Source organism: Lepidochelys olivacea (assembly GCF_965140295.1).
Source record: "Lepidochelys olivacea isolate rLepOli2 genome assembly, chromosome: 3".
NCBI lineage: Eukaryota > Metazoa > Chordata > Testudines > Cheloniidae > Lepidochelys > Lepidochelys olivacea.
In genome coordinates this window covers 2,669,888-2,691,893 of record NC_140413.1, presented here as the reverse complement: position 1 = coordinate 2,691,893, position 22,006 = coordinate 2,669,888, and the positions used below count along the sequence as shown (strand labels likewise).

Sequence of the window (22,006 nt, the reverse complement as noted above, 5' to 3'; positions counted from 1 at the left end):
GTGTAGAGGTGGCCTGAGAGGGTTACGGTAAAGGCTTCTTCTTTTCTCTCCAGGGCTGTGTATCTTCTTAGGGCGCGGGAGAGGGGGTAGAATCATGGTCTTCTTTCCCTGCTTTAATTTCCATTTAGTCATCAATGCTCCCCCTCTTAACTCGGTGGTGGTGCAGAGTTTATACAATCATATGATGTCGTACAATATGATTGTAAGACAGGTGTTTTTAAGACAGTGGTTCCCAGTCGTTTGTGGGCTACTGTGCCAGTTTGACCAGACTAAGACATCAATTATACTGGTCGGTACCCACCACTTTCCTTTCAGTTGTGAATCAGCTAACCCAGTAGAGAGTTTGAGCTATGCCAAACTGCCAGCTTGTGGTCATGAGAGCAGTCCAGGTTCTGTGGGGTTAGAGCACAAATAACTGAATAAGAGATGGGCAGTGGAGGTACTCTCGGGCCCAGCACAGGGGCCCATCAGAAAGGGCTTGATCCTGCTCTCATTAAAGTCAGTTGCCACCCCTCCATTGACTTAACCAAGAGTAGAACTGGGCCAGCGGGTAGTGAGGGGAAGCCAGAAGTATCAGTCACAAAACTCTGAGGTGTGAGGACTGATATGTTTGTAGCATTAACCACAATGTCAAGGGTGAAAAGAGGCAGTTAACTGAGGCTGTGTAGTCTAGTGTTCAGAGCCAAGAATCTGGGAGGAAGGGAGGCGGTGGTTCTAATGCCAGCCAGACACTGACTTGGTAGGCTACCCTGGTCACTCACCCTCTAAGTGTCTTTGCTGCATCGGTTGGAGAGATGGAGTAAAAAAGCAGGAACCTCTTCAGTGATAATCAGCTGCCAGTTTGACAATTGCTGCCCTGCACTTCCCTGGATAAATAAATTTAAAACAATCCCCCAGATAAAAAGTAACATTTCCTAGATGTGCAGCTTTCGCAGACCCAGTGGGTGACGATGCTGGGGTTGGTCTCTGAGCATGGGAAAGAGTGACTGATGCCCGGGGGGCATGTAAGGGGTGGATTGTTTTCCGCACAGCCTATATAATTCTTTCGAAACTGTTTTTCTCTTTTTATTTCCCTAGTACCGTCTAGACTGTCACAGACATGCTCCCCGCCATCAGGCTGCCCATCTCCTTCCATCCCAGCGGGTAAAGTCATCTCGCCATCCCAGAAGCACAGCAAGAAGGCACTCAAACAGGTAAGTGGGATAGTCTGTGTGATCTAGTTCTGAGCGTCTAAAAGTGAAGTCACTTTATTCCTCCAACTAACTTTCTAAGCCCTGGTCTTCACTGTGGGGGGGAATCGATCTAAGTTACGCAACTTCAGCTACATGAATAACGTAGCTGAAGTCGACGTACTTAGATCGACTTACCGTGGTGTCTCCACCGCGGTGAATTGACTGCTGCCGCTCCCCCGTTGATTCTGCCTGCGCCTCTCACGGCACTGGAGTATAGGAGTCGACGGGAGAGCACTTGGGGATCGACTTATCGCATCTACACTACACGCGATAAATCGATCCCTGCTGGATCGATTGCTGCCCGCCAATACAGTGGGTAGTGAAGACATACCCTAAGTGAAACTCCAGTCTGCAGAGACACAATTCAGGACCTTTCCTTCTACTTCACAGTAAGCAGTTTCACTGGGGGGGGCTCTTGCTGGAAGTTCTTCAAAATCATTTGTCAGTCTTTATCACACTATAAAATAGCTGGCTGAAATTATTTTTCATTTGTGGGAGGCGGAGACATATTTACTTTACACTTAATCTGTTTTCATGATTGCCCTCAGTTTTCCACAATATGCTCCACATCCCTTTTAGAGAAGCTCTGTATAAATGGCAGCTCTGAGGGTTTGTAGCATTTTGATATTCTTCACATCCTTATTGTGTTGCGTGCACAAATTTCCCCTGCTTATTCTGTGCATATTTTCACCTACAAGGAATTCCATAGTTCCTGCGTGTGTTTGTGAGGGTGAGGCACAGTCTTGGCATTGGGCTCCTACTGTGGCCAGGGCTGACCTTATGGGTGGGCAACATAGGCGACTGCCCAGGGCGTCATGGTCAAGAGGCTGCAGAAAGACTGTGCCCACCCAGGAGGCGATAAGGGGGCTGCGGGGCAGGAGCTAACTCCTCACATGCATCCCCTCTCTGCCCTCCCGGCAGCAATACCTGCCGTGCCACCACTGCTCCACCAGCTGCCACTCTGTCTGCTGAGCGGCTGCTTGGGGAGCAGTACTTAAAGGGTGCCAAAGAAAGCTTGCCTGGGGTGCCATTTTCCCGAAGGCCAGCCCTGGCTATGGCACTGTGTGTGAGAGGGAACGGGTTACTTCCACTGCTTGAGAATGACTCTGTCGTGCATGTAGAGCAGCGGTTCCTAAACTGTGGGTCAGGACCCCGTAGTGGGTCACAACCCCATTTTAATGGGGTTTCCAGGGCTGGCTTTAGACTTGCAGGGGCCCAGGGCCGAAGCCCAAGTCAAAGTCAGAGCCCCACTGTCCAGGGCCAAAGCCCAAGCCTTGGTTTGGCAGGGCTTGGGGCTGCTTGGTTTGGCAGGGCTTGGGCATTGTCTTTTGACCCCCACCTGGGGCAGCGGGGCTTGGGCAGGCTCAGGCTTCGGTCCCCGCTCCTGGGGTCATGGCGTAATTTGTGTTATCAGATCGGGGTCCTGGTGCAATGAAGTTTGAGAACTACTGATGGAGAGTTATCACTTGTTCCCCGTAAGGTGTGTGCGGGTTCCTTCCAGACAAAGGACAAGCCGATGCCTCCAGCCAGGTGTCATCGGAGTCGATTGGCAATCATATGTCACGTGGCCATTCATTTGTATTGAAGGGTGCAGGAACAGTTAAATTTGCATTTTACCAAACACCAGCAGGGAAGCAACCAGCATGTAACTTGACTTCCCCACCAGACTCCATGTCTTCTTCCTCACAGCATGAATGAACTTTGCTTTGGGAGGTGTAATGGGGTGTTCATCCCATACTAGCCCTGAAGGGGCCAATTAACCTTTACAGTTGCATCTGAAGGGAGGCCAAGGGATTTATGAGCACTAGTTGTGGATGAAGCCTAGCTACGGTAAGGAATATAAAGAGAGGAGAGGACCTTTGTAACAGCAGAGGGCTACAGAGAGAGAGTCCACAGCCACTCTTTTGCACAGAGGTGGGAAGGGGGAAACCTTGCGGGAGAATGAGCCTTGGGAGAATAGTCAATCCCAAAGGAGTTCTGGGGAAAGAAAGCCTGTGAAGGCAGGATAGGAAGAATCCTAGGAAAACAGCAACAAGTACACCTTGGTGGCTAGTTACAGATCCCTGGGTCATAACCGTGTGTAGGGAGAGGGCCTGGATTCCCGTACCAGCACTGGCAAATAGTATAGGACTGTTGGAGGTGCCATCTGGACAGGTGGTCCAACAAGACTTTGATATCCCGGAAGGGAGGACTATATAATGACCTAGCTGGAGGAGTGAGTTGCAAAGAGAGAGCACTATGAATTACAGGAAGAGAGACCACAGTAGCGATGAAGTGACCATTGGCAGGGTATGCCATATGGGAAGGAAGCTGCTATGCAATACCTAGCCAGGAGGAGGCACTTGTGTGGTGAGTGGAGCCCGTCACGTGGTAACCTTCAGAAGAATCCATTTCAAAGGTTCACTGGACTATAAAAGAGAGGGGCCAAGGAACCCCAAGTTATCTTTCACCTAAGAAAACACAGGAACCAAGTACTTTGGACTTTGTGGGAGAGCATGACTAAGGAGTGGTCAGCCATCTTGCTGAAAGAAAGTGGTAAAAATCTTACCTTGAACCAAGACTGTAGGTTTTGTTCAGTCTTAGTCACTAGAAAACATAGTTTTACTTTTGTTTGTGTTTAACCCTTTGTAACTGTATTCTTACTTCGTATCTCCTTTTGTTAATAAACTTGTTTTACTTTTAATCTAAACCAAACCAGTGCTGTGTTGAATCAAAGTGATTGTTAACTCCAGTTAAAGTGACAAGTTGTGCATTTTGGCTCTTTAGAGGAGCAAACAAACCTGATTACTCCAGTGCTACCTTGCGGTCCTTGGGGGCGTACACACCAGCAGAGCAGAAGTGCTACTGCAGTCTTCAGCATCAGCAGTGCATGTTTGGCCAGCCGTTCTCTCCTCTGAGGCAACAGGACTACCCTAGAAAGAGGGATAGCCCTCACAAAGAAAACGATCGGGCTTGGGGTTCAGCCAGTCCAGCCACCCTCCCGCAAAGTCCTCCAAGCAACTATTTTCACTCTTTGGTCCAGAGCACTGTTCCAGTCGTTGCTTCTCTCTCCTCATCTCCCCCTTTGGGGACTGCCTGGCTGCTTTCACAATGCTTGGGGATCAATCACCACCGACAGCTGGATCCTAAACGTCATCGGATTGGATTATGCCATCCAATTCCTCTCCACACCTCCTCCTCATCCCTCTTCAGGGACCCCTCTCACAAGATACTGCTCCTAGAGCAGGTCTGCTCTCTGCTGGCTTTGGGAGGGGTGAAAGAGTTTCTGCTGGAACAGCAGGGTTTCAGCTTCTACTCCTGATACTTTCTGGTACCCAAATCCAAGGAAGGCATACAACCCATCCTTAACCTTCTTGGCCTCAACAAATATATAACGTATATGAAGTTCCAAATGTCACTGTCAACTATTCTCCCTGCGTTGTCTCAGAATGACTGGTTTGCTGCTCTGGACCTTCACGACGCCTACTTTCATGTGGTGATTCTGCCAAGCCACAGAAAGTTCCTTCAGTTCATTGTGGTGAAACGCCATTTGCAGTGCACAGTGCTTCCATTCAGCCTCTTTTCTGCCCCCGGTTCGTGTTCTCTCTCTCTTCCCCCCCCCCCCACCGTTTTTAACAAACATGTGGTCATTGTTATGACATATCTCACAAAGAAGGGAATTCACATCTTCCCATATCTGGATGACTGGTTACTGAAGGGCAGATCCAGAGTGGAAGTTCTTGCTCACATCGTCACCACAGTGTGCTTTCTCAACTGTCTGGGTCTCATTCTAAACACTGGTAAGTCAACCTTGGCTCTCGCTCAAAAAAATCAAGTTCACTGGGGCCCTGTTAGATTCCATGACGTCGAAAGGATTTCTGACGACCAACCATTTGCCTCTGTCTACTGTGTCAGCCTTCCATGACAGTTTGGACATATCTGAGGCTCTTCAGCCACATGTCCGCTTGCATGCAGGTGGTCCAGTTCGCAACATTGTGCCTTACCTCCTTGAAATGTGGCTCTGGATGGTTACCGTCCTATTCTTCGCTCTCTAGACAGATATGTTTGTTTTCCTCCACTGATCCTGGACTCCTGGCAGTGGTGGATATGTCCAGAGAACATTTGACAAGGCATTCCCTTTGTCCAGACCTCACCAACCAAGTTGATTGTTACCAACGCCTCCCTGATGTGTTGGAGGGCACACCTGGGGTCACTGAAAGCTCAGAGACTGTGGTCAGAGCAGGAGGCCTCACTCCATGTAAATGTGCTGGAACTTCAGGCCATCTCTAATGCATGTCATGCTTTTTGGGACAGCATCAGAGTCTCAGTAGTTCACATACCAACTGACAATATCACCGTGATGTAGTATGTGTTATGACAGGGTCGGGCCAGATGGTTACAGGAGAGTGATAGAAGGCAGATGTATTAGCCCCAGGTTAAGTAGGTCCCTTTTCCCTGGGTAAGGTAACAGGGAAGTTTCCAGAACAATCAGGAACTTTCTGGAAACAATTAAGGCAGACAGGCTGATTAGAACAACTGCAGCCCATCAAGAAGCTGCTAGAATCAATTAAGGCAGACTAATCAGGGCACCTGGGTTTAAAAAGGAGCTCACTTCAGTTTGTGGTGCGTGCGAGGAGCTGGGAGCAAGAGGTGCAAGAAGCTGAGTGTGAGAAGGCATACTACTGGGGAAGACTGAGAAGTACAAGCAGCATCAGACATCAGGAGGAAGGTCCTGTGGTGAGAATAAAGAAGGTGTTGGGAGGAGGCCATGGAGAAGTAGCCCAGGGAGTCGTAGCTGTCGCACAGCTGTTCCAGGAGCCACTGTAGACAGCTGCAATCCACAGGGCCCTGGGCTGGAACCCGGAGTAGAGGGCAGGCCTGGGTTCCCCCCATCCCTCCAACTCCCTACTTGATACTGGAGGAGTTGAACTGGACTGTGGGTTCCACCCGAGGGGAAGGTCTCTGGCCTGTTCCCTGATCCACTAGGTGGATCAGCAGAGACTGTGGGGATTGTTCTTCTTCCTTTCCCCATGCTGGCCAGTGATGAGGCTAACTGAGTGAATGGCAGATTTGAGCCACGAAAGTGGCCAAACTGAGGACTGCCATGAACCTCTGAGGCGAGAAAATCCGCTAATAAGCGCAGGACCCACCAAGGCAGAGGAGGAACTTTGTCACAGTGTACAAACAAGGGGGAAACACGGTCCAGGTTGCTCTGCCTAGAGGCGATCAAGCTGTGGCAGTTCTGCCTCAAGGAGAACATTACTCCAATAGCCGTTCGTTTACTCAGGGTTCAGAATCATCTTGCAGACCATCTCAGCCAGTATTTTCCTGAGTTGCAAGTAGTCTCTAAAGACAAGTGTTCCCCCAGGTCATCTTCATAGCTTGGGGCATCCCGATGATCAACCTGTTTTCTACAAGGGACAACAGAAAATGTTGTCTGTTTGGCTCTCCAGGCAGCCTCAGTCCAGGCTGCCTGTCCAGGGCTTTCCACCTCAGCTAGCAGTCAGCTCTCCTCTACACCTTTCCCCTGATCCCAGTCATCCTTCAGGTCATCCTCAGGCTCAAGGCGAGTCGGGCCAAATTCATTCTCTTTGCCCTGGCCAAGACAGTGCTGGTTCTCTGACCTTCTTGTACTGTCTAGTCAGCCTCCCATACTGCTTCCTCCCCATCCCAACTCCCTCAGAACCAAGGCCTCACCTTGCAGCCTGCACTCAGCTTCCAGCATCTCATGTAGTGGCTGCTGTTTGGCTGAATGAGGAAGAGCAGTGTTTCTCCGATAAGTTTTCCTTAACAGTAGAAAGCCCTCCATGAGGATGGCCTGTTGAGTGACATGGAAGCCATTTTTGGGGTGATCATTAGCTGTGGAATCCAATCAATGCTGGCCTCTATCCAGGACGTTTTGGACTACCTGCTGCACCTTCAGTCATTGGGGCTTGCATTTAGTTCAGTGAAACTGCATCTGGCAGTGATATCAGCATTTCACCTCCTCCCTCCCCCGTTCAGGGAAAATCGGTCTTCTCCAATATCATAGTAGCAAGATTCAGGTTTACATCCTCTGGTCGGTTCCTCTGTGGGACCTTAACTCAGTCCTAGCGGCCTTAATGGTCCTATCGTTGAGCCCCTGGCATCTTGTCCCTTTCCACTTTTGTGTCAGAAAACTGCATTCCTGGTAGCGATAACATCACCAAGGAGAGTGTGTGAGTTGCAGGCTCTGATGGCAGAGCCTCCTTATACACACTTCTCCAAAGACAAAGTGACCTTATGACTGCATCCAAAATTTTTGTCTAAAGTGGGTTCTCAGTTTCATTTGAACCAGGCAGTATGTTTACCAGTGTTCTTTCTTAAGTCACATTCCTCTCCGGAGGAGCAGTGTCTCCGTACCTTAGATGTCAGGTGATGTCTAGCATCTTATCTGGACAGGACTAACCCATTTTGAGCTTCACCTTGTTTGTCATACACAGATCGCCTGAAGGTTCAAGCTGTCTCTTCACAGACAGTCTCCAAATGGATAGCATCCTGCATGAAAACTGCATATGAAATAGCTTTGGCTACACTCCCTCCTTGGGTACGAGCTTATTTTACGAGGGCGCAAGAAACGTCTATAGATTCCTCAGTGACATTTCCATATTGGACATTTGCAAAGCTGCTATGACCGTGCGTGATACATGTGTTCACAAACCATTATGCCATATCCACATCTTCCAGGGTGGATGCTGGCTTTGGTAGAGCGGTCCTGCAGTCCCTGTTGAGGTAGACCCCAAGCCCCACCTCCTGGGGCGAGTACTGCTTGTGAGTCACCTAAGTGGAGCTACATTTACTCAACACTTACTTAGAATCATAGAATCATAGAATATCAGGGTTGGAAGGGACCTCAGGAGGTCATCTAGTCCAACCCCCTGCTCGAAGCAGGACCAATTCCCAGTTAAATCATCCCAGCCAAGGCTTTGTCAAGCCTGACCTTAAAAACTTCTAAGGAAGGAGATTCTACCACCTCCCTAGGTAACGCATTCCAGTGTTTCACCACCCTCCTAGTGAAAAAGTTTTTCCTAATATCCAACCTAAACCTCCCCCACTGCAACTTGAGACCATTACTCCTTGTCCTGTCCTCTTCTACCACTGAGAATAGTCTAGAACCATCCTCTCTGGAACCACCTCTCAGGTAGTTGAAAGCAGCTATCAAATCCCCCCTCATTCTTCTCTTCTGCAGACTAAACAATCCCAGTTCCCTCCGCCTCTCCTCATAACTCATGTGTTCCAGACCCCTAATCATTTTTGTTGCCCTTCGCTGGACTCTTTCCAATTTATCCACATCCTTCTTGTAGTGTGGGGCCCAAAACTGGACACAGTACTCCAGATGAGGCCTCACCAATGTCGAATAGAGGGGGACGATCACGTCCCTCGATCTGCTCGCTATGCCCCTACTTATACATCCCAAAATGCCATTGGCCTTCTTGGCAACAAGGGCACACTGCTGACTCATATCCAGCTTCTCATCCACTGTCACCCCTAGGTCCTTTTCCGCAGAACTGCTGCCTAGCCATTCGGTCCCTAGTCTGTAGCTGTGCATTGGGTTCTTCCGTCCTAAGTGCAGGACCCTGCACTTATCCTTATTGAACCTCATCAGATTTCTTTTGGCCCAATCCTCCAATTTGTCTAGGTCCCCCTGTATCCTATCCCTGCCCTCCAGCGTATCTACCACTCCTCCCAGTTTAGTATCATCCGCAAATTTGCTGAGAGTGCAATCCACACCATCCTCCAGATCATTTATGAAGATATTGAACAAAACCGGACCCAGGACTGACCCCTGGGGCACTCCACTTGACACAGGCTGCCAACTAGACATGGAGCCATTGATCACTACCCGTTGAGCCCGACAATCTAGCCAACTTTCTACCCACCTTATAGTGCATTCATCCAGCCCATACTTCTTTAACTTGCTGACAAGAATACTTGGGAGACCGTGTCAAAAGCTTTGCTAAAGTCAAGAAACAATACATCCACTGCTTTCCCTTCATCCACAGAACCAGTAATCTCATCATAGAAGGTGATTAGATTAGTCAGGCATGACCTTCCCTTGGTGAATCCATGCTGACTGTTCCTGATCACTTTCCCCTCATGTAAGTGCTTCAGGATTGATTCTTTGAGGACCTGCTCCATGATTTTTCCGGGGATTGAGGTGAGGCTGACTGGCGTGTAGTTCCCAGGATCCCCCTTCTTCCCTTTTTTAAAGATTGGCACTACATTAGCCTTTTTCCAGTCCTCCGGGACTTCCCCCGTTCGCCACGAGTTTTCAAAGATAATGGCCAATGGCTCTGCAATCACAGCCGCCAATTCCTTTAGCACTCTTGGATGCAACTCATCCGGCCCCATGGACTTGTGCACGTCCAGCTTTTCTAAATAGTCCCTACCACCTCTTTCTCCACAGAGGGCTGGCCATCTATTCCCCATGTTGTGATGCCCAGCGCAGCAGTCTGGGAGCTGACCTTGTTAGTGAAGACAGAGGCAAAAAAAGCATTGAGTACATTAGCTTTTTCCACATCCTCTGTCACTAGGTTGCCTCCCTCATTCATTAAGGGGCCCACACTTTCCTTGGCTTTCTTCTTGTTGCCAACATACCTGAAGAAACCCTTCTTGTTACTCTTAACATCTCTCGCTAGCTGCAGCTCCAGGTGAGATTTGGCCCTCCTGATTTCATTCCTACATGCCCGAGCAATACTTACTGGAACTGTGGTTCTTCAAGATGTGATGCTGATGTGTATTCCACGACCCACCCTCCATCCCGTCTGCATAGGAGTCTCGTTTCTGGGTGTTTGGTACAAAGGAACTGAGGGAGGGTCAAGGTAGCTAGGGGAGGGGCTCCAGCCATAAGGTACAGCACTGCCCCTCCAAGTGGAATACATGTCATGCACTTGTTGCTTCTTAGGCCCAGCTGTACATCCCATGAGAGAGAGCTGTATTAAGATGCTGCCTGTGATAGCTGTAAGCATCAGCAGGGGGTGCCAGAGAGATTTTTCTGTCTGCAGCTGTGGGGGGGAGAGGGGATATGTAGAGAGTGGGGAGACGTATGGGGGGCCAGAGATGGGGGTGATGGGGGTGACAGTCAGCCCCTTTCCCTGCACTCAGAGCTCCTTTTGTACACACACACTCTCCCTCCCTCCCTCCTTCCCTCCTTCCTTCCTGAGTCAATATCTGCTGAAGATGAGTTGATAAACCCAGGCTTCGTTATAAGCAGCCCATAGATTTCCCGGCCAGAAGGGACCATTGTGATCATCTAGTCCAGGGGTGGGCAAACGTTTTGGCCTCAGGGTTCCGAAACTGCATGGAGGGCCGGGTAGGGAAGGCTGTGCCTCCCCAAACAGCCTGGCCCCTGCCCCCTCTCCGCCCCCTCCCACTTCCCACCCCCTAACTGCCCCCCTCAGAACCCCTGACCCATCCAACCCCTGTGCTCCTTGTCCTTTGGCCGCCCCCTCCCGGGACCCCCCCACCCCTAACCGCCCCCCGGGACCCCAACCCCTATCTAACCCTCCCTGTCCCCTGACTGCCCCAAATCCTATCCACACCCCAGCCCCTGACAGGCCCCCTGGGACTCCCCATGCCTATCCAACCCCCCCTGCTCCCAGTCCCCTGACTGCCCCCTGGGACCCTCTGCCCCTTATCCAACCCCCCTGTTCCCCGCCCCCCGACCACCCCCTCCCCAGAACCTCTGCCATATCCAACTGCCCCAGGACCCCCTGCCCCTTATCCAACCCCCCTCTCCCTGCCCCCTTACCATGCCACTCAGAGCACCAGGACTGGCAGCCGCGCCGCCCAGAGCCAGCCACACCACCGCGCAGTCTAGAGCACCGGGGCAGGCCGGCGGCTCTCGCAGCCACGCTGCCCAGCAGGAGCTCGCAGCCACGCTGGGGGACTGGGGACAGCGGGGGAGGGAGGGCTAGCCTCCCTGGCTGGGAGCTCAAGGGCTGGGCAGGACAGTCTCGCAGGCCAGATGTGGCCCGCGGGCCATAGTTTGCCCACCTTTGATCTAGGCTGACCTCCTTTATAGCACAGGCCGTAGAGCTGCCCCACTATAACTCCGAGAGCAGTCTTGATTCTAAGAATTGCCAGTGCTGGAGAATCCACCATGACCCTTGATAAATTGTTCTAATGGTTAATTACTTTCACTGATAAAAATCTGTGCCTTATTTCCAGTCTAAATTTGTCTACCACCACTTTCCCACCACCACTGCCCCACCCCTCTGGCTCTTTGCTGCTTCCCCCATTGTCCAGGTCTCTGCTTCCACACCCCCACCCAATCTCTCCCTCCACACTCCCTCCCCGTAGGTACCTGCTTTCCCCCCAACTGGTCCACTTTTCACCATGGCAGACGCGGCCCCTTTCCCCCACTCTTGGGCTCCTCACCCAGGGCCGATGGAGGTGGAGGGTCCGTGCTGACTCCCCACAGCTGCCCACACGGCTCTTACCCCGAGCTGGCTCTGGGCGAGGGGCAGGGCCTCGGAGCTGCAGCCCTGCCACAGTAAGAGCTGTGTGGGCAGCTGTGGGGAGCCGCACGAAACCTCAACCTGCCTATGGTGCGGGGTGGGCCAAACAGCCCCCGGCTCATGTCCCTGCCCCCCCCCCCCCAAGGCAGGTGGAGGTTCCACACGGCTCCCCACAGCTGCCCGCACATGGCCAGGCTGCAGCTCCCACTCCCAGGAGGAAACGTGGGGTAGTGGTGGTTGGTGATTCTCTTCTAAGGGGGAATGGAAGCAACCATCTGCCGGCTTGACATGGCATCCCAGGAGGCATGCTGCCTGCCAGGGGCCCATATCCTTGACGTTACAGAGGGATTGTTGAGGATCATCCAGCCCTCTGACTACTACCCCATGCTACTCATCCATGTGGGCACTAATGATACTGCGAGGTCTGACCCTGAGGAGATCAGAAGTGACTCCAGGGCTCTGGGATTAAGGGGGAAGGAGCTGGGAGCACAGGTGGTGTTCTCTTCGATCCTTCCGATCAAGGGTAGGGGCCCAGGCAGAGACAGACACATCCTGGACATGAATGCCTGGCTGGGTAATAGTGCTGCCAGGAGAGCTTCAGCTTCCTTGATCATGGGATGGTGTTCTGGGAAGAAGGACGGCTGAGCAGAGATGACATAGTTGGCATCACAGAGACTTGGTGGGATAATACATATGACTGGAATATTGGTATAGAAGGGTGCAGCTTGCTCAGGAAGGACAGGCAGGGGGAAAAAGGGAGGAGGTGTTGCCTTATATATCAAAGATATAGACACTTGGACTGAGGTTGAGATGGAGATAGGAGACAGACTTGTTGAAAGTCTCTGGGTAAGGCTTAAAGGGGCAAAAAAACCAACAAAACCAAGCGTGATGTCATGGTAGGGGACTATATAGTCCATCTAACCAGGAAGAAGAGGTAGATTAGGCATTTTAAAAGAAATTAACAAAATTATCCAAAGCACAGAACTTGGTGGTAATGGGACTTCAACTTGAGCAGGAGGTTGGACTGGGTGACCTCCTGAGGTCCCTTCCAGCCCTGATATTCTATGATTCTATGATACCCAGACATCTTTTGGGAAAATAGCACAGCAGGGCACAGATTATCCAAAAGTTCTTGGAATGTATTGGAGACAATTTTTTATTTCAGAAGGTAGAGAAAGCGACTAGGGGAGAGGCTGTTCTAGATTTGATTTTGACAAATAGGGAGGAACTGGTTGAGAATTTGAAAGTGGAAGGCAGTTTGGGTGAAAGTGATCATGAAATGGTGGCGTTCATGATTCTAAGGAATGGTAGGAGGGAAACCAGCCCAGTAAAGATAATGGATATCAAGAAGGCAGACTTTAGCAAACTCAGGGAGTTGGTAAATAAGAACCCACGGGAAGCAAGTCTAATGGGAAAAACAGTTCAAGAGAGTTGACAGTTTTTCAACAAGATGATGTTAAAGGCACAAGAGCAAACTATCCAACTGTGTAAGAAAGATAGCAAGTGTGGCAAGAGACCCACCCAGACTTAACCAGGAGATCTTCAATGATGTGAAACTCAAAAAAGAGTTCCACAAAAAGTGGGAACTGGGTCAAATTACAAAGGATAATATAAACAAACAGCACAAGCATTGTAGGGATGAAATTAGCAAGGCCAAGGCACAAAATGAGATTAAACTAGCTAGAGACATAAAGGGTAACAAGAAAACATTCTACAAATACATTAGAAGCAAGAGGAAGACCAAGGACTAGCTAGGCCTCAGTGAGGGGGCCAGGGGGGAAACAATAACAGAAAATGCAGAAATGGCATAAATGCTAAATGACTTTTTTGTTTCATTTTTTTCAGTTTTCACCAAAAAGTTTAGTAGCTATTGGACACCTAGTCACGGTGGAGCTTTTTTGGTCCTCTTCCTCTGTTTTTTAATGTGGGGTATACATTTAATTTGTGCCATTATTATTGTGTTTTTATCCACGCAGCTTGCAGTTATTTCACTTTTGTGATTGTACCTTTTTAATTTCCATTTAACTAGCTTCCTCATTTTTGTTGTAGTTCCCCTTTCTGAAGTTAAATGCTACTGTAATGGTCCTTGTTGTTTTTCCCCCCACAAGGATGTTAAATTGAATTATATTGTGGTTGCTATTACCCAGTGATTCAGCTATATTCACCTCTAGGACCAGATCCTGGGCTCCACTTACGACTAAATCAAGAACAAGTAGGCAGGATGGCCAAAGGCATATTCTAGAGGTACGAGGGGAGCAAAGGGCTCACTTTTTCATACCTAGCTCCTGCTTGGAAAGTGCTATGAGTGCAGTGATGCAAGAAAACATAGCCATCACTTCACTTCTTGGCTTAGTGTCACTCGTGGCCCTTCCCTATTTTTAAAGCAATACAGTGATTTGATTTCAGTTCTCCTAGCATGTTCTGGAAAATGTATTGCACATAACTGACTGGACACCATTCTTCAACATGGTGCTCAACAGATTAGGACGCTGTGCCGGAGGGGAAGGAAAGCAAATTCAAGAGTTGAGGACACTCGGTCCCAGCCTATTGATATATAATTCTAGAGACCATAAGCTTGAGTGTCTCAGCTGACCACCAGTGTTGGGATGCTGCATGAAACAGGGAGAGTTGATCTGAGATGTGCAGAACCAAAGCCATAAAGACCATTACAGATCAAACCTAACTCTGTGATCTACACCCTCAAATAAACTGGCATCCCGCAAAGTTTCTGGAATACCAGTGTAATATGCTACCAGCACATGGTACTGCTAAGTAAGCAGATGGCTGCATGTTGTATCACCTGACGTTTCCAACTGATCTTCAGGTATAGACCCAGGTAGAGAATTACAGCAATCCAATATCCAGGCATGACTAACCAGGATGAGGTTCTGCACCTTACTGGAAAAATCATAATTTTCTTGCCAAACATAGATGGGGAAAATCAAGTCCCCTTGACCAGAGTGGCTATGTGGACATTGGGAAGGAACAAAGAGACCAGATACTACCCTACTCTTATCATAGTCCAGATCTCAGCATGACTCTTGGAAGGCTCAGAAATTGTACCATCCAGGTCTGATAAAAGCAGAATACTAATCTCATACTGTTGGCCCTTCGGCTTGAACCTCTCACTCTGTCCTCTCAGCCTCATTGACAGTGAGATTGAACAAGAGAGGTGCGAGAATGGATTGCTGTGCTCTACCACACTAGAACCCCAAATCAGATGACTCATCACTTAATGCTACCCTCTTGGTTCTCCCTGTGTGAAGAATGGAGCTATGCAAGTGCAAATGTATGTCTTTGGGCGTGTCTCCAGCACCCCATGTCACTGGTATCACAGACTGCACTCAGATCCAAAAAGAAAAAGCAAAGACACTTTGGGCCAGATCTTGGCTCTGACGCAGTCACTTTCCCACCAGTTCACCATAAAGGCAGTTTAACGGGCTACCCAAGAATTACCCTGACATGGAATCCTCAGGTGGTTAAAGGTCAATGTAATGACTATCATCACCTTCTCCCACTTCTTCTTCAAATAGGTGGTGTGGCCAGAGAAAGCAGGGGGTATGGTGAGGAAGGTGCAATTCCTAGCTGATGCCAATTTGCCAGACTAGCTCTTGGGGGCCATTATCCTCAGGTGCAACTTTACACAAGCCCTGCTGCTGACATTAGTATTCACACTCTGTGCTAACTACGTGCTTGATGTACCTTTTTCTTTGCACAATTTTGTCTAGTATTGTCTGTTTTTAACTGTATAAATAAAGAGAACAATAAAATGCTTTAGACAATAAAAAAAAAAACCACACACATGCACTCACATGATGACTAAGTGCGAGGAATATGGGATTCTCTCCCTCTGGGTCCCTGGAGAGCAGCTCTGAGAAGATGAGATATTAAGTGCTGTAATTGTGGGGAGTTGGAGGGAGAAGCACAACAGCGCTTCCTCACCCCCTAAAGGAAAGTGATAGTATGCAGTCACTTAAAGCAATGGTGTTCTCAGATCTGCTCTCTGGTATGCATGCCGCTCAGGAGCATACTGCCGGGCATCCAGACTGGTAACATTTAAGGGTAAGCTCACAAGGAGAGGGAAAGAGAGAGAGGGCAAAACAAAAGGAAATAAAAAGAAAATAATCTTTCCAGGAAACAGTTTTGGGGCAAGCTGTTTTCAACTCGCTATTTGGAATACACTAAACATGCTAGATGCACGAGTCAGCTTGCAGGGTGGAATTTTTTTAACTCCTTGAAGAAATGTACCTGGATTTTTTTAGAGGTATTTACAGAGTTTTTCCACTGTTGCATTGAAACACCTGTTTGCTGCTGCCTGGATCAGCAGCAGCATTAGGGAAAAACTCATTTTCACTCCCTTGGTAATTGTTTTTTAACTAGAGTGGTATATTTTTTGAAAGTAGCTTTAAAGGGACACTGTCAATTCCAATTGGGCCCAACATGTAGATGATGTAAAATCCAAGCTTTTACAAGAGCAAACACTGATCTCAGTGTTGACATGGAATTTTAAAAAACCTCTTTTTAAATGAATAAACATTCCTCCTTTTCTGCATCCTCACCCCCAGCAAGTGTTTGCAGCTCAAACATTTCAGCACTGAGAACAAAACCAAAACTCTGTTCATTGGTGTCAACGTTCCTTCCCCACTCTGAACTCTAGGGTACAGATGTGGGGACCTGCATGAAAACCTCCTAAGCTTACTTTTACCAGCTTAGGTTAAAACTTCCCCAAGGTACAAACTATTTTACCTTTTGCCCTTGGACTTTCGCTGCCACCACCAAACGTCTAACCAGGTTTATTTTATTAGGAAAGAGCCCGTTTGGAAACGTCTTCACCCCCAAAACCCTCACCAAAACCTTGCACCCCCCTTCCTGGGGAAGGTTTGATAAAAATCCTCACCAATTTGTATAGGTGACCACATACCCAAACTCTTGGATCTTAAGAACAATGAAAAAGCATTCAAGTTCTTAAAAGAAGAATTTTAATAGAAGAAAAGGTAAAAAGAATCACCTCCGTAAAATCAGGATGGTAAATACCTTACAGGGTAATTAGATTCAAAACATAGAAAATACCTCCAGGCAAAACCTTAAGTTACAAAAAGACACAAAAACAGGAATATCCATTCCATTCAGCACAGCGTATTCTGTCAGCCATTCAAAGAAATCAGAATCTAAAGCATATCTAGCTAGATTACTTACTAAGTTCTAAGACTCCATTCCTGTTCTGTCCCCGGCCAAAGCATCACACAGACAGACCCAGACCCTTTGTTCCTCCCCGCCTCCAGCTTTGAAAGTATCTTGTCTCCTCATTGGTCATTGTGGTCAGGTGCCAGCGAGGTTATCCTAGCTTCTTAACCCTTTACAGGTGAAAGGGTTTTTCCTCTGGCCAGGAGGGATTTTAAAGGTGTTTACCCTTCCCTTTATATTTATGACAATTGGTTTACATTGTCCTGGCTGAGAAAAATGTACCAAATAAACGGCATCAAGCCAAGAAGTGAACTGGATTTTTAGAACACTTTCATTTTTAATAATCTATGAATAACATAGGACTATCGGATACATACACACCAGCAACATACAAGAACAAACTGGTGCTCCCTCTAGTCCAGGATCTTCTTGATAGTAGCTGGTACCAGATGTTTCAGAAGAAGATGCAGAAAAAGCTGCCGTTGGCAATTATGGTATAATTTGCTCATAGAGGAAGTTTCTTACTAATCCCTGTCAATCAATGTTTTGCTTGTGCCCTGAAGCAGGAGGGTTTATAGCCATCCTAAAAAGATGTTTTGTCCTGTCCAGTGTAACTATGGATGTCTGCATTATCAATATAAATGTCATTTTTTTTTAAATCCCATTCATTTTTTGGACTCAATTATATATTGTGGCAGTGAATTCCACAGGTTATTTATGCATAATAGAAAATACTTCATTTACTAGTTTTAAATGTGTTGCATTGCGGTTTCCTTGACAAAACAATCCCTTTGTCTTATGTCATGAGTGGTGAACAGAAGTACCTAATCTCCTCCTCTATTCTAGTCATTTTGTATACCTCGGTCATATCCCCACTTATTTGTGTCTCCTCTGAGCTAAACATTCCCGATCTTTTCAGTTGTTCCTCATACAGAAGTCTCTCCAGGCCTCTAATTTTTTTGTTGCCTGTCTCTGAACCCCTACTATATCTGATATATGCTTTTTGAGACAGAGTGACTAGAACTGAACACAGTATCGAGGTGAGGATGTTCCATTGACTTATATAATGGCATTATAATATTTTCATTGTTACTTTCTATCCCATGCCTAATTTCCATCCTACATTGTACCTGCCATAGTTCATGCTACTCTCTGTTGGCTTCATTAGGGCTAAATTTAGCTTTTTGGCTTGGGTGACCTTGTGAACTTTAGCATTTAACCCAACTTTCATGTCTTGCCCTCCTGCTTCCTCTTCTGGTTAAGGGTATGAATACCTTCTAGGACTTGGTTATAGTTGTTTTAATAGCCTACATGCTGACGCAAAGGGTTTTAATTTTCTTCACTTTCAATTTTAGAATCTTTGACTACCTTCCTCATTTTTAAAAATTCCACCTTACTCAAGTTTAATGTCACTGTACACGTTTATTGTAAGATCCCTCCCCTGAGGAAGATGAGATTAATTGTACTGTAGTCACTAGAGGTTAAATTCAGCGAGAGCCAACCTGAGAGGAGCTGTAGTAAATATTTTCAAACCCGCAGGAGCCCTGGCATTCCCCGCGGGGCTGGAGCCCTGAGCCCCGGCATGCCCCGCGGGGCTGGAGCCCTGAGCCCCAGGAAATACGCGGGGAGAATGTAAGCCCTGGTAGTCATTATTATTCGGTGGTGCTATTATAGTTAATTCTAGATACAGATATAGTTGTTGTTCTCTTGGACTCGCTGTTCCAAGTTGTCTCATGATCTCTAGGACTCGCTGTTCCAAGAAATGGTCATTTAAGATCCTGAGTAACTGGTCCACTTAAATCTTTTCCTGTTGTGTTATTTGAACAGTTTCTATGTAGAAAATGTGTCTCCTTAAATTGAACAGTGCACTGGAAGCAGGGGATGTATTTCTGAAGCTCTTTAAAATTCTTGGCTGAAAGGTGCTATCCGGGCCAAAGTACGACTTGCTGTAAAGGCCACTGTTCTGTGAGGGGTTATTACAAGCTTGGTTTGAATGTTTTATCTGTCGTGTCCTCTCCCCGCTCTCACTAGGCCCTGAAGCAGCAGCAGCAGCAGCAATGCAGAGCAGGCATGCCTGTGCCCTCTAACCAGCATCTTCTACTCAAGACGGTGAAGGCAGCCAGTGACTCCACACCTGCTAAACCTGGTATGAGGCAGTGAGATTCCCAGGCTCTCTTTTACGGCCATTTCTCTCTAACTTGCCTTTCCTAGGCTTTCGGGGAAGAGGGAGCCCCTGTTTTCCAGAGCATTCTTTGTATTTCTAAACTGTTCCAGCTTCTGTCCTTTTGGCTTTGTCTATACTAGGAAAATCATTGTGTTAGGAAAAATTAATAAATTTTAAGGCCAGAAGGAACCATTATGGTCATTTGAGTGATGCCCTGCACAGTACAGCCATCACCTAATAATTCCTGCATCAAGCCCGTACGTTCTGGTTGAGCTAGAGTAGAAAGCAATCCAGTTTTGCTTTAAAGACTTCAAGTAATGAAGAATATACCACAACCCTTGGTAAAATGTTCCAATGGTTAATCACCCTCACTGTTAAAAATGTGCACCTTATTTCTAAACTCAATTTATCTAGCTTCAGCTTTCATCCACTGGTTCTTACTATGTTGTTGTCTTGTAGACTAAAGAGCCCTCTACTATCAGAAAACTTCTCCCTTTGTAGGCATTTATAGACTGTCACCTTGTAATCTTCTGATGGATAGGCTAAACAGATGTAGCTTCTTAAGTCTCTCACTATAAAGCATGTTTTCCAGAACTTGAGTCAATCATTTAGCTGTTTGCTGAATCCTTCACAATTTCACTACACTTTCTGAAGTGTGGACACTAGAACTGGACACAGTATTCAGTGATATCTCACTAATACAGAGGTAAGACCACATCCTTACTGCTTCTCAATATCTCCCCTTATGCAGCAAGGATCACATTCGCTGTCATAGCCACAGCATCACACTGGGAGCTCATGCGCATTTGGTTATCCACTGTGACCCCTAAGTCCTTTCAGAATCACCGCTTTCCAGTGTCCTGGCTTTCTATCCTGTAACTAGGGCCTATGTATTTTGTTCCGAGATGTGTGTCCTTGCATTTGGCTGTATGAAAATACATATTATTCAAACAAATTCAGCTTACCAAGTGATCCAGATCACTCTGTCAAACGGATCTGCTCTTTTTATATACCACTCCACCAATTGTTGGGTCACCTCCAAACATTACCCGCAGTGATTGTATATCTTTTCCCAGATAATTGATAAAGATACCACACAGCTTTGGGCTGTGAGCAGATCTCCACAGAGATCTGTTCCCCCACTAGAAATACGTTTTAATTAGCATGATGTTAAGCACAAATTTGCTTTTGTCCGCGCTAAGGGCACAATTTGTGTGTAACGCTGTGCTAATTAAAACACGTTAGTTAACATATTTTCCTTGGTTTACACATCAATTCTCCCTTCTCAAAGCGATTTCAGAGGGCCTGAATCAGGGAATCACTGTCAGGAACATCTTGTGGGGGACGGTGCATTTTGAAACCAAAATTTTGTTTTAAATAAAAAAGGTAGGAGGGGTGGAGACAGCTTTGGTGTGAGAAGGACACTGCTTCTGTAGGTCACTGTGTAGATGGGTGGGGAGAAGCCCAGCATTGCACACCTTTGAATGGGGTTCCAAATGCTTGGTTCCCAAGCACAACATTAATTAATGACTACATTATTTATTAATGCTTAATGATTGATTAACGTTTGAACAGTGCTTTGAAGTCAAAGTGCTAAGCATTATTATTCATTATTTACTGTCCTTATTTATTAATGTCATACAACAGGTGTAACATTTTTTATCAGCCTTGGGCGAATAAATAATCCTACCGACAAAGGAAAATGGTCCTTCATAAAGGTGCAAGGGCTTAACGTTCCCCCGTAGGGATTAATCTCCTTTCTTGTTTTAGCTAAGAGCAAAAATAAAAAATATATTTTAATTTTGATAAAGTTACTTTTGTGAGAGCAGCTTAACTATAACTTTATCTTCTGACCTATCACAAGTTATCAATACAGGTCACGTACAAGAACACCGGTAGGCAGGTACCGGGCTAGATTATGACCATTCCTGTGAGTACAGTGGATCTTCTGATACACACGCACACACAAATACTAGGACATGGTACATTGCAGCAACTCCATCGTGTTAGCACCAAACCTGGAGCTGTCATTACAATGTCTGTCTAGTAGCTTCACATACACAAAAAGGGGAGAGAAAAAACAATTAGGTCAGTGCAACATCAGATACTTCTGCTCCCAAATTAAAAGCTAAATCCAGGCCTTGCAAAAGTGACTTATCTGGTGCAGCTTGTAACCGGTGTAATAGGGTGAACCATTAACTACAGAAAGAAGATCAGAGTGGGCATGTAGCAGGGCGGCCTAACCCCCGCGGCGCCTCCTGCTCGTGGTGCAGGGAATTAGCGTTCCAGCCTCCGGAGAGCCCTCTGCAGGCCGGTGTCCCACTTGCCGCTAGGCCCTGAGTCCCTCCTGGACCCCGGTTCCCCCTTTCATGCCAGGGTGCTGCCACCTGCAGTACCCCATACAGATCTGGGTCTCCCCTCCCAAGGGAACCCCCAACCCTCTACCCCCACCTCGCCTCAGTCTGTGGCCACTGCCAGTCATCACCTCGCCCCCGTTCCCTGGGGCCAACTGCAGTGTAAGCACCATTCCTCATAGGCAAAGGGGGTTTGGACCTGCTGCTTCTGCCTACCCCTTGGGCTGCCCTCTGCAACCCCAGTACCTATTTGACCTTCCACTAGGCCTGCAGCCTGGGGGGTTTCCAAGCCGGAGTTCCCCAGCTCCTCTGGCCTTCCCCCAGCCCTGCTCCACCTCAGGTACCTTGGTAAGCTCCCAGCAGCCAGGTCCCTCCCTTTCCACAGGCTAGAGAGAGAGTCCCCCTGCTCCTGGCTTCACTGGCTTTTATCGGGCCCACTGGGTCTGTCTGGGGCATGGCCACAGCTGAGGCTGTCTCCCACTCAGCCCAGCTTTTTCCCTGCCGCAGCCCTCTCCCAGGGCTGTTTTAAGCCCTTCCAGGCAGGAGCGGGTGGCCACCCCGCTTCAGGGCAGTTATGGAATCTGAATAACTTTCAGCTCTCAGATCTGCCTGGTG

The 22,006-nt window shown here is 47.7% G+C and overlaps 1 protein-coding gene across 1 annotated transcript in view; it reads left to right on the top strand.

Annotated features, from left to right (window-relative positions):
• The window catches only part of ASXL2 (ASXL transcriptional regulator 2), a 243,012-nt gene that overhangs the window by 191,729 nt on the left and 29,277 nt on the right, over positions 1–22,006 (top strand). Inside the window, exons 5-6 of the mRNA XM_084624546.1 lie at positions 1,078–1,193; positions 18,905–19,019. Of these exons, the coding sequence (XP_084480672.1) occupies positions 1,078–1,193; positions 18,905–19,019 (231 nt within the window). The remainder of the gene's footprint in view (positions 1–1,077; positions 1,194–18,904; positions 19,020–22,006) is intronic.